The following is a 16,613-nucleotide window of genomic DNA, read 5'->3' as shown; positions in this document are numbered from 1 at the left end:
CCGTGTGCATGACAGCGTCAACGCTTTACTTCAGGCTCAGAGGCTATCGTTAGTAGTAGCATGCTGCTGCTGGTCTTGCCGTGGGATTAACTGTATTAACAAACCGTGGAAATGCCACGGCCACACCGCTGTGAAAGCTCCCTGAACGACATTTATCAGGTGTATCAGAGTTGTTTGAATGACAGAAATCTTCAGATGAGAGCTTAATGAATACAACGACGACATGTGTAGTAGCCTACAAAACTGTGTTTACGATCCCCAAAACACAGACTAAAACACTTAAAAAACCAAACCTGCACAACACAGCAAGGTAAAGTAGTTTACCCTGATGACGTGGTTGAGGTGTGCTAGTCAAAAACCACAGTAAGAGTAAGAGCCTGTCGCATGCAGCTCTTCAGATCACTGTGGCAGTTTGTACAAGTCCTCCCTGCACTATTTAAAACTGACCCACTGTCCAAATAGCACAGAATATGTCCATATCTGGTTGGTTGGCCCTGTTTTCTTGAAGCTCTGCTAACTTGGTGAATCCAGCACAGAGTTAAGCCGCTGAGGATCCGGCTAAGGGGAGGAGACCAGCACGGGTTGGCCAGGCTCTGCTCAAGCAGGACCACAGCAGCGCTGCGCAACATATGGCTAACCCCCCGCTGTGAGACAGCCGTGGAAACACGTCATCGCGGCTTGGCATAGCACGGGGCAGACAGCTTAAGAACCCTGACCCTTAAAAACCATGTAATACTCAGAATATCCCAGCCTCTGCTGCTTCTTTTTTTTTTTTTTTACATCTGACTCTTGTAGGACCCCTAACTTAATGACATTTGCTAAATTGCTGGAGTTCCTCAATATACGCAGTGTGGCAAAGTCTGATGGTCGAAATTGTCATATCACCCAACCCTAGGGGTGGGGGGAAAAATCCATACAGCATAGTATCGCAATATTTTCCGTGGCAATACTGTATTGATTCACAGACGTCAAGTACCGATCTATTATTATATACAGTATCTGTTGGTCAGTTTGTCTGCTTGACAATCCCATTTTGCAGCAATAAAATTGAAGTGAGCTGAACAAACAGAGAAATGGATCTTTTTAGATAAAACAGATGTTGACCAAGTTTCCTTTTTAGGGACATTTGAAATTGGAAGATTTGAAGTTGGAAAATGTAATAAATTGCAATATATCACTGAATGTTTTAATATGTTTAAAATTAGGGAAGCACCGATCTGACCTTTTCAGTCCCAATACCGATGCCTGGGCTTTGTGTATCTGTCGATACCCGATACCGTTGTTGAATTAATAATCCGCTGTATACCTTCCACCTTATACCTTCCTTCCACCATGTGGAAGAGACTAAAGGCACCAGACTGTCCTAACTAAACATTACTTTCCTAACTAAGACAAAATAACATAGATGTAATGTGTTGAATTCTTATTTATTTGTACACTCAACTCTTCCAGCATGCGACACACGTGCAACAGAGGAAAAAAAAAAAAAAAACTGGATCGGCCCGTGGATCTGTTAATTTTTCCGATCCCCGAGCCAGATATTTTGTCAGTGTCGGGGCCGATATCCAATCTTAATATCGGATCGGTGCATCCCTATTTAAAATCGCAATAATATCGTATCGTGACATTAAGTATCGTGATGATATCTTATTGTGAGGCCTCTGATTTCCACCTCTACCCAATCCTGCTTGCTTCTATTTGTAATTTTAAAAGCAAAGAATGGTCAATATTAGCTTATTATCATAATCAGTATCAGCGTATATGTTGGCCCGCATGCTGGTTTGCCATCTTTAAGAAACAGTGTCACCATTACAGTTTGTCCACCAGAGGACACTGACAACGTTTCATGCTCACTACATGTTTTGGCCACAGACGCTCGAGGGCGTTTGTTCTACATCCCTTCATGGCAAACTGTGGGAGTGGGAATGAGGCTACGTTACGTTCAGCTTTTATAAATCTGTCGGAAAGAATGCGTATGAATATTTCTGTCTTTGCGAATTCACACAGTTTTATGCATCTGGCCACTGGAGTGGGTTAGCCATGTAGCGTAGCTTAGCACATTAATAGCCCCTTTTACATGTGAGCCAGCCTCAATATACAAGAAATGAAGCCTAAAGTCAGCCAGCTAATCTGCTTCTCTCACTTTATGACACAGGTCTCTGGTTCCCATCAAGAAGGTTTTCCTGAAGAATTCTGGGTAGTGCCCTACAATGGTAGTTATGGTACCATGATACATTTTTCAAAAGATGGTTTAATTAGTTTTTAGAGGTGTTGCTATGACTGCAGTTGAGTGACCGTTGAGTGACAGCTGAGCTCCACAGCATTACCGTCCCCCCTACACTCAACACCTGTTACTCACCTTACCTTTACCAGCTGTTGTGTGTACATTTGGAGGCTGTAATTCAATATCAGAAAAGGGCTAGTTAGTTAATTATTGATGGCACGTATGCTAGTAATGGCATGAGTGGGCTCATTGGTGCTCAAAGCGTTTTCAACCTGAGTCAACTTGGTGATGCTGATCACTCCTGTAAAAATACGTCTTGCACATCTTCAGTGATGTTTCTGGAATCATCCGCTCCATGGCTCCTCACTCGGAGGACAGTGGACCTGCTGGGGCATCCACTTGGCCCAGTGTGTGCTGCTTTGATGGCCTTGGAAGCACATTGTACACAAAATCAGAATTCGCTGCAGTTAACACACTTTTGTACATGGATGTAAAGACTACCTTAGATTTTGACTGTTCAACAGTGATGCCTTCTGCCTGACCTCCCTTAAAGATATTAAAACGTTAACAGTTTAACACTGTTTTTTTTATACAAATGTGTGTACAAATGATTTACTTGAGAGAAAAAATGAGTAACTTCAGAGCATGAATTATTCATTTGTGAGTGGAATTTTCCCTTCTCTCCATTCCACTCCATAACTTCACTTGGGCCGACAGGAACTGTATAATTCTACATAATACTTCTTCTAAATGCTACTTTTGGGTGCCACTGGCAGTTCACTGACAGCAGTATTACTGACAAGTTATGTCACATCTGACCTGGAGTAGTCTGGCCCTCAAAATGTTCTGGTGTCTCTCATCTTTCTGCTGATGACTCTGTACTTGTTGGGTGCGTTCCGATCGCCTGGTAGTTCCCTGGTCACAGGGTGTTCAGCCACGTTAAGGAAGATTCTTAACCGTAGGGAGCCAACCTGCTCCGTTCAAAGGAAACGTGTCGCGAAGAAGTTTCATCACTTCGCCAGAAGTTTAAAAAGCAAGATTACCCATCAGTCATTGCACCTCTCTGAAATTACACTGTACATCTTGTAAATTAATCCAACACATTTATTCACAAGTTAAATACATTTCAATTACGGGTGTACGATTCAGAAAATGTCACGATTCGATTCAATATTGATTTTCGATTCAAAAACGATTCTTGGTAAAAAAAAAAAAAGATTCACAGTATGTACATGTAGTTACTTTTCCCGTGTGTGTGTGTGTGTGTGTGTGTGTGTGTGTGTGTGTGTGTGTGTGTGTGTATATATATCTCTCCTGAGAACTAAGGAAAATAAGTTTTTTCCTAATCATATTTTGTGATTCCATACCTGTTTAGGGTTAAAAAAAAAAACATCTCACAATTTACACATTTTAATTTTTATTTTACAGCATGTCCACTGTAGTGGACAACAGGATCATTTGAGTACGAAAAGAGACAAATTTGGTAGATATAAATTTTACCAGATTATAGAGTTTTATTAACCAAGAATACATACATTTTGGGCTGTAGAGTGATCATTATCCAAGAATACAGACATTTTGATTACAAAATAGATACATTTATCATTCTTGAATCCTTTTCCTTGCATTTTGCGAGGATATCTTTTACTATTAAGTATTCAATTGGACTCCAGTCTGCACATGTTGTAGGGTCATCTTGACACAAAGGAAGCCCAGGTAACCCAGGTGCAAATCTGATATGAAGGGAAAAAATGATAATAAATGATAGGTAATAACAGTTTAAATACTCAATGCAGTTGAATTTAAAATTGTTGAACTGCATCAAACATACATGTTACTCCTGGCCCACAGTGGGCGACGAGTTTCCTGCTCATCCCTGTCTGTATCTGTGTCTGTGTCTGCATCTGTCCCTTCAGCTGAGCCTTCTGCATCGTCTTCCTCTTCCTCATCACTGTCTTCTATCACTGGTTGAAACTCATCCTCATCTCTCTCATCATCTGACAACTCCAAATCTGAATCTCTCTCAACTATTTGATAAATAATTCTTTCTGCTTCAGTTCTGTTTCCTACGACAATGTGGAGTCATTATTTACATGAAGATAGTCCTGATGTCCACTATAATTGACATTCATAAAATAGCCATTTTTTCCAAAGACACATAATGTAGTTGCTATCAGAACTAAATATATGATACCTAACACCTTAATGAACAAGAAAAGATATGATTATCATAGAAACAAAACCATAGACAAAACATATTTGACTCACCTCTCATCTTTCCATAAAATGTGCTTGTTCCTATGTAGTCCATTTTGGATTGAAAGATAGAGGCGGTTCCCAGCCTCCCAGCCAATCAAATGACATATCACTGAAAAGCCCAGTGTGTCCTCTGTATAGTACAGCAGGAATTAAGAGACTTGCACAAAAGATTCCAAAGAGAGGGATGAAACTCCAATGTCCACTGCAGTGGACACAAGTCAATGGGCTGGGTCTCAGGAGGTTTTTTATATATATATATATATATATATATATATATATATATATATATATATATATATATATATCTATCTATCTATCTTATACATCCCTTAGTACATTCATGTTTTATTTAGTTTATTCAGTATCTTTTATTGTCCATATTAGTCATGTGGATTTGTTTATTTGTTATTTTAACATCCTGTTTATGATGTATGTGTATGTTGTGTGTGATCTATCTATCTATCTATCTATCTATCTATCTATCTATCATGTAATTGCAGTAGACATACAATTTCTAAAAATAAAAACAATATGAATTGATTTTTGGAATTCTATGAATCGATTTTGAATCGTAAGAGCTTGAATCGAATATGGAGCAATTTTTTTTATTTTTTTTTGCACACCCCAAATTTCAATTAGGCTTGCACAATTTGATTAAAAAGTCATATTGTGATTGCGATTTACAATACTGCGATATAATGGTATCATGGTCTACCTGCTTGATTATCAAGGAAAATGCACAAAATACAAACATTTTGAAATGTGTGTTTCTCAAGTTGAACATACAAAGTTAAACGAGCATAAAAAGAAATGCATAAACAAAACGTGCAATACTTTTTTTTAAATCATTTTACAAAATGAAATAAGCCGTAAATCTGAGGTAGTGATATCTAGGTTGGTGACGTTGCAGGGTGTTCCAAATGTAGGAATTTTGTTGCGGAAAGTTCCCTTTTAACTGACATTCCCTAAACAAGGAGCAGGGAGCACTGTTGATGTACACTGTGGAACGGAACGCAGCTATAGTCTGGTATTATACTGACAGAAAAATGAGAGCCCTGCTTTGATGCCACTAACAGTCCATGTCTCTCTTCCCCAGCCTGTGGAAGCCCCCCTCCCTGAGCGATGGCCTCACCAGTCTCAGTCTACAACTCCAACGCCCTGGACACACACATCTCCAGTGTGAGTGGACTCATGTGTGTCTGTTTGCTATGTCTGGTGCATCTGCAGCGGGGCAGTGCACCTGCGCCAGCTAGGTAGTAGGGGGTGTAAATCACACGTTTTATCACGGTACAATATCATATCAGTTCTTTGGACAACAAAACAATATTTACTGATATCACAAAGTCTGCCACGATACGATTTCGATTCACCTCAGGGGCCTGCGACTGAAACGAGATGATACATAAGCCCATTTGACATAATCACCAGAGGGGATAGATAGATAGATAGATAGATAGATAGATAGATATAGATATGGTTTGACAACTTCATAACCAAGCTCTTCAGACATTTAAATTAAAAACAAACTACCCCGGGCACCAGGTTAGCTCACCTGGTGGAGCGAGCGCCCATGTATGGAGGTTTACTCCTCGACGCAGCGGCTGCGGGTTCGACTCCGGCCTGCGGCCCTTTGCTGCGTGTCATTCCCCTTTCAGGTCTAGGCTGTCCTATCCAAATGAACGCCTAAAAATGCCCAAAAAATAATCTTAAAAAAAAAAATTGAAAAGAATAAATATATAGTGGGGATTTCAAAATAAAGTCGCATCTCAAAGATGACAATATGTATTGCTAATTTTATTGTCTTTTATTTTGTATCGATATTATTGGATGGTTGAGGATTGAATCGATATATCGATCAGATCGGTGTACCGTGAGTCGTTACACACCTACTGGTTAATGTTGAAACTTTTAAATCATACATACGTGCGCTGTTTGAGGTTATGCATTCTGGTAAAATCACTCAAACCACTGCCAGTGTTTCCCCATTTTCATTAACCAGCTGGATGGAAAAGTTTCCAGCTCACTGTTGTTTGCAACAAGGTGGTTTTCTGGTCAAGTCATTTCTATTAAGAATTAAAAAATGTGGGCACCTGGGTAGCTCAACTGGTAGAGCGCGTGCTAGGGCTGCACGATATGAGGAAAATATGCCATATGCGATAACGTTGTTGAATATCACGATAACGATATTACTAATAAACAGATATTAAAGTGTACTCAGTTCTGACTTTCTGTTGCTTTTAGTATTCTAAAATACAACAAATTGCTTATTGAATTTAAAACCAATAAAAGGAAATAATTTCTAACATTCTTTTATTGAACAAATTGAAGATTGAATTGAACATAAAAGGAACTGCTTAAAAAAAGAATGAGTTACGTTTTAATTTGCAGTTTTTTTACTGATATTTTCAACTAACAAAAAAAATCTTGTGTCTATCGCGATATGTATATTGCGCTAGTTGATGTTGCGATGGCGATTTTAAAAAAACAAAAGAATATATTGTGCAGCCCTAGCCCATAAAAAGAGGCTTAGTCCTCGATGCAGTGGCCGCAGGTTGGAGTTGAACCTGCGGCCGCTGCATCGAGGACTGAGCCCCTTTGCTGCATGTCATTCCCCCTCTCTTTCCCCTTCCAAGTCTAAGCTGTCCTGTCAGAAATAAAGGCCTAAAATGCCCAAAAACCAATCTTTAAAATTTTTTTTTTTAAATGTATCCTTCACACAAGTCGATGATAAACTGTCGATGATAAAAACACAATAAATCTAAAAACGTATTTCCTTTGTGGTCCTTGTTATTAAAATGGAACGAATAAACACTTTGTTGAAAGCCCAGTGCGCACTGAATGGAACTGTACAGAAGAAGAATAGACTCATCAAAATGCCAATAGTATGGCTCTGAAAGGGGAAAAAAAACTTAATAAACTAAACTTCCAAATAAGGATAAATGGCAGCAGTGTGGAATTTAGTTGCTAAGCTCTTTAAATCCTCCGTGTCACAGCTTGTCAGTTCAACATCTTAAAAAGGAACGGTGCTGTGTTTATGGTGTCTCGTCTCACTGGCGACTACACCGGCCACACTAAAACTGGCAAAAGCAAACTTGCTCTTTCTCTCCCTTTTCCCCTTTTGTGGTTAACAACAATAGTTTATAAAGTGCTTAAGATAAGATAGACTTTTATTAATCCCACGCTGGGGAAATTCCCTTGTTATAGCAGCTCAAACAAGTGAACACACATCCGAATAAGACAAATACACATTAAATAGACATTAGGGCTGTCAAAATTGCTCAAAAATGGCGTTCGAATATTCCCTCTAAAAAAACACATAATATTCGAACTATTCGAACATCTGGTTGCGCATGCGCATTTTGTCAATGACGCGCATTACGTCAATAACAGGACAAATTAATACAAAGAGACATAACTACTTGTATAGGTAGTCTATTTAAGTTTAAACATGTTTGACAACGTATTACCTACACAAAAACAAGTAAATCAAATGATGGCCAAGACCGCAGACCTCACGCTCGCTCGCTCGCTCGCTCGCTCGCTCACTCGAGCACTTTCTCTCTCTCGCCCTCACGCTCTCTGCACAATGTGCGGCTGTGCGCATAACGGTTTAAAATGAACAACCATAAACACATTTTGAGTGCTGATTAAAAGAGGTTTGTGCAAGCAATTTAAGGTCGCGACTATTGTCCCAAATATAGCAGGCTTCATTCAGTGATTGAAACAAATATTATTAACATTAATTGAAGTTTCACAGTAGCCTATATAGAACCGACATTGAACGCTCCGAGCGAGCTGTGCTGTGGTAAACATGGAGCTTTTCCTTGACATGAAACGGTAAATAATCAAACCAGTGGAAGCAGTGCATTTAACCTTTAACCGTGTTGCAGACAAAGAGCTTGTGGCAGGCGGTGCAAAATACGTGTCAAGACCAAGGTTATTATAGTTTTGCATTTTTCATTAGTTTTTATTTTTATTTCGTTTTGACTTTTTGTTTTCAAATTCAGTTTAGTTTTAATTTAGTTTTTATAGCGGGTTTGCTAGTTTAGTTTTTATTTTTTGAAAATGCTTAGTTTTAGTTTAGTTTTTATTAGTTTTAGTCTTTTTTTGTAATATGGGTTATTTGTCGGGGGATTCAGAAAGGTCAGAAAAAGTATTGTGTAATAATAACTCAACAAAAACATCATACAATTTTAGAAATATGTATTCAACAATAACACCAGTAAATAAAATGTAGCCTACATATGGTCATAAATATGTAAACAGTCTACACAAGACGCAGCAGTAAGTGCAAAATGTACAAGTGACGTGTTCCAGGAAAAAAACCTAAATAGCCAACAGACTAAAGAAGACATGAACAGGTGTTTTCAACTTTGGTTTGAGTAAAGTGGCGAACTTTTTGAAGTCAATCGAGTCACACAGTTGTGTAGACATCCCAGTATCAATCCACATATTAACCCACGCTTCCTCCCGTTTTTGGTGTTCCTGTGTATTTACTAACCAGCAGCTGTCAGGTCGCCGATGAAAGCCTTCCTATAGTGTTCTCTGTCATGCTGCAGCTGGCCCTGTATCCATACATCCATGCCCTGTATCCATACATCCATGCCTGTAACGTTACCGGGGTTAGCTTCTGTTTCGGGGAAAGGGGGCTTTGCTTTCTCCTTTACCTTGTTAAGGTAAGCTAGGTTAGCCTCCTAGCTTGTGTGCGCTTCTCAAATGTACTTTCCAATTCGTGGGATTTTTTCCCTGTAATAAATTGTCCACATATTTTACCACCTTCCACTGCAAGGCGCTTTTATCTGACACAGTCATAATCAAATAGGACTGCCGCTTTCTTCTGACTTTCCGTACCGCTATGATGGCACGGAGCCACGGACATGTTGTGTTCAAGTTGACGTGGAATGTCGGAATTTCTGGGTTCCCAGTCGGAAACTATACCTATCTACGGGAAATGTCATGGTCTGAGAGAGATGACGTTATTTGCTCTATGAAAGATCGACAAAGACGAAAACTAAGGACATTTACTCGATAATTTTATTTTATTTTAGTTAGTTTTGCAAACAGACATTACAGTTTTAGTTTAGTTATCGTTTTTTGTAATGCCTCGTTTTTATTTTTATTTCAGTTAACGACAATGTTTTTTCCCACCTAGTTTTCGTTATTTCGTTCGTTTTCGTTAACGATTATAACCTTGGTCAAGACGTGACTGTTTAGCTGGAGATCCACACATTTTGCCATGCTCATTTGGGTGCACATTTTCAAGATGTGACCTCATGTTGCTAGTGGTCGAATAGTATGCTAACTGTATTTTACATAGCTTGCATACAACTTTATCTCGCGGCTCAACTATTTTACCTCCTACCGACCAAAATCCAAAGTACTTCCAGACATGGCTTTTTAGATTTTGGGGGGTTAAAATCGCTTTCTCTGATGCGGTCGAGTTGGGCTCTGCACTTTCTGCCATCTTCCATGCAAGACAAGTCAACTTTCAGCAGTGACGCTGTGCCAGACAGTGCGACTCCTGTGACCTGTCCCTGAACCCTCAGGCGCGCTAGCGCGCCCACTCGCAACGCAGACAGCCAGACAGCCTCTGCTACCGCGAGCGTTTTTTTCCACATTTTTTTTTTTTAATTCGAATATTAATTTTCACCTTCGAAATTCGTTTTTTAAAAACTATTCGAATATATATTCGAATTTAGAATATTCGTTAACAGCCCTAATAGACATAGGAAAAATATACAAAAAGAATCAAAGAACAAGAGTTATACTAATAATAGTAACATGCACAATATAAGCACCCTTATTATAAACACAGGTAAAAAGTATGTCTACAGATAGTCTGCGGATGAAGAGAAATGGCATATTGCACAGTAGGAGGTGACACAGAGTAATAAATGAAATAAGTAAATAAATAAGTAAATTTGCATAGTGCAGAATTTCTTTTTTGAAAGTGGAAATACAGCACATACAAATCAATGCACATACACATCGAATCAACACACATACCCATAAATACGCAACGTTGTAATAGTGAAAAAGGAAGGATAGGGCAGCTCTAAAGGACAGAAAATAAATGACAATGAAAAGGATGATTAAAAGACAGCATCACATAAACGCAAGTCTATTAAAGTGCGTTTTTAAGAAGTGATTCAAAAGAAGTCTAATAGGTGATTTAGTCTATAATTAGTTTGTCATGTCTTGTTTTGTTTGTAGACCTCCAGAGAGTCCCTGAAGATGGATTTGTTGGCGGATGTGTCTCTGCTGCCAGGAGAGGAAAGAATTATCGGTGAGTGTCGGGGGAACTGCTTGTGTAGCTGGGAGAACAGCGCTCCTGTACATCAGGATCTAGCGTCTGAATCCGTCTGAGGGGTCCAGAAGTTCAACTTCAACTTTATTTGTGTCCCCGAAGGGCGACCGGGTGTGCAGCAGGTAGCCTGAGCAACCATTAAAAACTGGAACACAACCGTACAAATTAATCCGAAGTACTGCACAAGGTGCATGGGTAGCAGTATCAAAGTAGCCTACACAGGGTAGGAAAAATGCATATCAGCCTTACAAAGATGACACAATATAATCAACAAACTTTTTGTCAACGTGGCTCATGTCCTCAACACATATTCACCAGACTAGAATATACATAACCACCCAAGAAATGAAGAAAGAAGTAAAGTAACGTAGCCACCGAGTTCAAGTATGACCCGTATTCAAGAGGGAAATGGCTGCAGGTATAAAGGAGTACTTATACCTGAAAAAGAACTGCAATCATACCTGGGACTGTTCTGTTTGTGCGTGCTGGCGGTTTGTCTGTCTGTTAGCACTGTATGCACTTTAATCTACCCTAATCCCTTATGCAACTTTTTAACTTAAATCTGTTTATTTATTTTATCCTGGCATGACTGTTTGTGTTTTTAACGATGCGTTATGCCGTCAATGCGGAGCGGCTAAACTGCTTTTCGTTGTCTGTAAAGCAATGACAAATAAACTATTCTATTCTCTTCTATTACTCCTGACGGGTGGACAGAGTTACATCGAAAACACACCGGGCGAGTTTAGCCCGTGTAGCGTAGATACGTGCCTGATCCATTCGTGCCTGGCCTTTCATACCGGACGCGTATTTCTACACGCCGGTCACAAAGCGTTCCTTCTCCTCTCGGCTCTCGCTCTCTCCCTCTCTCTCTCTCTCTCTCTCTCTCTCTCTCTCTCTCTCTCTCTCTCTCTCTCTCTCTCTCTCTCTCTCTCTCCCTCTCTCTCCCCCCTCCCTCTGTGTGCCTGATCTGTTGTCTCGCTGTGAGAAGTCAAGACAGCCAAAATCACCATTAACCGTGCCCGGTATAAACGGACAGATTGGATAACATGGGCGCCGAAATAAAAATACGCGCCCTGTGTGTTTTCACTGTGAGTTGTCAGAAGGCTTTGCTGCTAGCCCTGCGTATTTCCTTCTACTCCATGGAGCCATGTTATTCAGTCAGTGTGTGAGGACTGCTTAAGCTCTGACACACACAGTCCATAATCCCGCTGTGGGGAGGACAGACGACAGGTCTGATACCTCTTTCACACCACCTACCAGGGTCGGGCCAGGGTTGTCTGATCAGGGTTCAACCCTCCTTTTGGAAATTCAAACCGAGCCAGTCTACATGGGTATATCCCTGGTCGTGACAATTCAGAGATCACCTGGGGCAACCCGGGAGCAACGCATAACAATTACTTTACACATCCTATTCAGTGAACAGCTAACGTCACAGCTGTATACCAGCAGAACTCATCTTTTGTAGCTCCTTGAATCTGTCATTGTACAGAGAGATAAATAAAGCTTATTTTATGATTGCGTTCTGAAGCACAAATAAATAACCATCAAACACTTCTCAGATGATTTTGTGCAGAGTGATTTCTCCTCCTCTGCATGTTTATTGCAGCAGCTGGAAAAGGAAGTAGGTGACTCTAGTATTGATTTTTGACTGTTTCAAGACGAGGGGAGAACATTTCTCTTTGTTTTATTTCATTAATAGTAAATTTGGACTTTGCTGTTGGCTCTATAGCCGCTTTCCGACCGGAGGGATTTTTGCAGTTCCTAGAACATAACGTTCCTAGAACCCTTTTTTTCTCGTGTTCCGACTGGACCAATTTGGGGATTATTAAATTCCTCTGGCCACAGTTCCTGTAACTCTTTCAGCTCCTACTTCAGGGCAGGCTCTTTTCCCTTTTCCCCTTTCCGCATAGTGGTGGTTAGATGGCTGTGATTATAATAACAAAAGGTCAGTTCCTATGGCCACGTGCGAATGCAAATGGCACAACCTGTTTTGGGGGAGAGTAGTTAGTAGAACTGTTGAGAAGTGGACTGTTCCTATAACTACGTTCCTGTAACCACTCGGAAAGAGGCTTATGACTCATTTAAAAAAAAGACAGAGAGAAAAAAAGAGATTCGCGCTATGCAGCAGCCGAGAGAATAAAACAAAAACTTATCATCATACGTTTATGTTCTAACACTGGGTTTTTACAGGCACTTTTGCCTGTAAAACTCTGCTACCGCTCTGCAAAAGGCAGACTAGTGAACATCCGGGCACCCACTGACGGCGGACTGTTGGGAAATGAAATGAAGCGCTCCACTCTGCTGTTGTTGAAGCGGCCTGTAATAATCCTCGTTTTATCCAGTCTGTGGTGAAAAAAACTTAAAGCACAGTGACACAATTTATGTTGTTGTTTTTTTCAAAATGTGTGCAGGACCCTCTGACGACTGCCCCACTGTCATTTCCAACCAATCACATAATTTGTCCCGCCCCGGCTGTTAGCGACCCAGGTCGTGCGCAATTCACGTTGAAATCGACTCTAGTCGACCCTGATCAAACCCACCTCGCTACCTGGGCCGCAAAGCCGAGGAGGGTTACCCCATTCAAACCAAGGGGGTAGGCCAGCATCCGGAAAGCGTACCTCCTATGGGGAGATTCTGAGGCTAACAAGCCATCACCTTCTGTTAACATTCCATTGACTCCCATTCATTTTGACGTCACTTTGACAGAAAATAACTTTACATCTGAAGCGTTTAAAGACTCTATTTGTCCATTGTTTATTTCTAAAGAAACACGACAATGTATAAAAGGCTCCATTACCTTGTACCTCACATTATGGCCCCGTAGCAGCCGTTTTTGTAAAAATAGGCTAACGATTGTGTCATAACTTGTCATGACTTTCTGTCGCACAGTAGAGAAATTACCGTATAGTACAGGAGAAGCTCGCAGGCAATTGGGTGGACGACGGAGAAGCCCATAGAGAGTCCACGAAAGCATCTTGACAAAATATTTCAGCAACGTTTTGATTGGAAATACGTCGGTATGTGGCAAGTGAATTCATGTGAAGTAACATTGAGATTTCTCTTGGCACAGCTACCAGAAGACTTCCAACTTTCAGACAGGTTGCTCACGTCACATCTACGTCGTCAAGCTCACTTTGAGGCTGCGCAGTAACGCTCAGCCATCACCGGAAAAGTGCTGCTAATAACTAATAAAATAATAACTGGTCTCTGTCCATTTATTTCACTGTCTAGGATTCAAACACACAGTCCACCTGGGTATAACCCTGATTGGCCATCGCGTGTGAAAGGGGTATGAGAGACAAGTAGCAGGTTTTCAATATTACACAAATTCTGGTATTCAAGTATTTGGGGACTGTGGAGGGTAGTAGGTGGGTGACTGTAAGTTAAGGTCTATGCTCCTGTCAGTTGTTTGCCAGGAAATACTTCCAGCACGTAAAACCACTTTTTATTTTTTTTTACATTTCTGTGCGTGCACACACTAAACAAATAAACATCTTCAACATGTCAATCAGTGAGCTTTGGAAGTATTGATGGGTAGAGCTGTAACGATTCCAAATGTTGCTCTACAATTAACTGTCTCCGAATACAGTGATTGTGATTAACAATATAATTGTCTCTTTCAGTCCAATTTTAAAAATATGTATTTATGTATTACTTTTGCAAACAAATCAAAGTTTTGTATGAATCCCAGGATACATCTTTTGGTCATAACACTGTCAACAGCCATACCCCCTAGAACCTTAGCTAATGTTAGCAATTCATTGCGGTTAAACAAAGAAATGGTGATTATGTAAAATAATTTTTTTTATTTAATAATTGTTACAGGCCTATTGGTGGGTGTATTTTTTAACTGTGGAGAGAGCGATGCTAGCTGTTGCCACCCGTTTCCAGTCTTTATGCTAAGCTAGTCTCTAACTCTGTATTAACACTTAACATGAGAGTGATATCAAAAACTATCTGCAAGAAAGCAAGTGACCTAATTGGACTGTGTCGTAGCGATTGTCACCATGTTCCTAGATCAGACTAATTGAGTACAATGCTGTTGTTACGGATCTGTAAGGTGCCCAAACTACTGTAAGACATCATTAAATGCTGATGCTTTTGAGACGTTTGGCTGCAAAATGTTTTTATTGTTATGGAAAAATGTGTAGCTTAAACTTTAAGCTGCGGTCGTCTCTGAGGATCTCTCTCTGGACAATGTGGTTTGCTCTAGCGAGTACAGTTTTTCAATATTCTCTGATTCTGACCGATGTACCCCAACAGTGAGTCCATCAGTTGACACGTGATTTAGATGCCAGTTACTGAACGGGCCTGTCCTTATTAAACACTCGGAGGAGATGGTATTTATAGCCTCCCTTTGTTGCGCGGCTCTCTTCTCTTTTTCTGCTTCCCCTTCTCTGCCTGTGTCCTGGTTTCTTCCCTTCCAGTACTCACTGCTTACCAACATATCATGGTGTCTGAACCAGAGTACCAATGTGAAAAAAGGAACCTATTCTCTCATGTCTGATCTTACAGAAAGGCGCGTGAAGCAAATCCATAAATCATGTTCCTATTCATCTGTTTTCAGATAAAGAAACCATGTACATCTGTCCATTCAATGGAGCTGTGAAAGGCAAAGTGTTGATCACCAACTACAGACTATACTTCAAGAGCTCAGATGCTGTAAGTCCCATTACACTTGTTAAATGTTTGGTGTAACATTGGATTTCACATTTTTTTTCCCCCCTTTCATTATTATATTTAATGTTTTTTCATCTATCTAATAAAGCGAGACGTATATGTACGCGTGTGTGTCCGTCTTTGGGGGGAACCTGCACTCAACACACAGCGGGGTGGGAGGGGGGGGGGGGGGGAAGAGACCCCCACCTTTGACTCCAGTACCATTTTTAATGCTTCCAACGTTACATGATTGCTGGATATACCAAACTAACTTGTCTTCCCTTTCCTGGAGCACGAGCGGATAGCTGAAAGGAACATTGCGACTGTTGTGTGGAATAAGGTTGGGGGGGCGCGCGCTACGTAACGCTGGCTTTTCAGTGTCTATTATTTCGCTGACAGTAAACTCAACAAAAAGCCATTTGCCAACACTAAATATCAAACTAAAGCCAGACACTATAGTATTATGTTGCTGTGAGCTGTAACCTACATTCACTTCTAACCAGAGGCAGAACATAACGTAACCTCGGAGATTATTCCTTCACAGCGCTGTGCAATGGGAGAAAATCTCAGAGCTGAACCAGCACGTCAGTTTTCATCAGACTCGCCCTGGGTCGGGTTCATTAAGTCTCCTGCTAACTTCCAACACTAATAACAGTATGGATTTGAGTCGCTGAAATACCCCGCGACTCAAATCCATACTTCACCACTAAACCTGTATGGACATGAACACCTCTGCTGAAATGTTAAATTCATCAGCGATCATACAACACGAGACAACACCGCCTATCTCGCTCTCTCGCTCTCTCTCGCTCTCTCTCGCTCGCTCTCTGTCTCTCTCTCGCTCGCTCTCTGTCTCTCTCTCTGTCTGTCTCTCTCTCTGTCTCTCTGTCTGTCTGTCTCTTTCTCTCGCTCTCTCTCTCTTTCTCTCTCTCTCTCTCGCTCTCTCTCTATTTCTCTTTCTTTCTCTCTCTCTCTCTCTCTCGCGCTCGCTCTGTTGCTTTCTCTCTCTCTCTGTCTCTCTCTCTCTGCACACGCACGCACGCATGCACGCACGCACGCACATAAATAAATAAATTCATAAATAAACGTTTAAATAAATACAGGAAAAAATGAATACAGGACTAATTAAACCTAAATGCTGAAAAAATGAATGAATAAATACAT

The 16,613-nt window shown here is 40.6% G+C and overlaps 1 protein-coding gene across 3 annotated transcripts in view; it reads left to right on the top strand.

The window, feature by feature from the left end:
* The window catches only part of mtm1 (myotubularin 1), a 41,884-nt gene that overhangs the window by 6,298 nt on the left and 18,973 nt on the right, over positions 1–16,613 (top strand). For 2 of the 3 annotated variants that reach the window (XM_031291019.2, XM_031291009.2), the window contains exons 2-4: positions 5,580–5,662; positions 10,697–10,769; positions 15,358–15,452. In XM_031291019.2, coding sequence (XP_031146879.1) covers positions 5,606–5,662; positions 10,697–10,769; positions 15,358–15,452 — 225 coding nt within the window. In that variant the 5' untranslated portion in view covers positions 5,580–5,605. The remainder of the gene's footprint in view (positions 1–5,579; positions 5,663–10,696; positions 10,770–15,357; positions 15,453–16,613) is intronic. The other variant, XM_035993774.1, reaches the window with a different exon arrangement.

This window comes from Sander lucioperca, chromosome 17 (assembly GCF_008315115.2).
Source record: "Sander lucioperca isolate FBNREF2018 chromosome 17, SLUC_FBN_1.2, whole genome shotgun sequence".
NCBI lineage: Eukaryota > Metazoa > Chordata > Actinopteri > Perciformes > Percidae > Sander > Sander lucioperca.
Note: the sequence above shows the minus strand (reverse complement) of the source record. Positions and strands in the feature narration are given on the sequence as shown.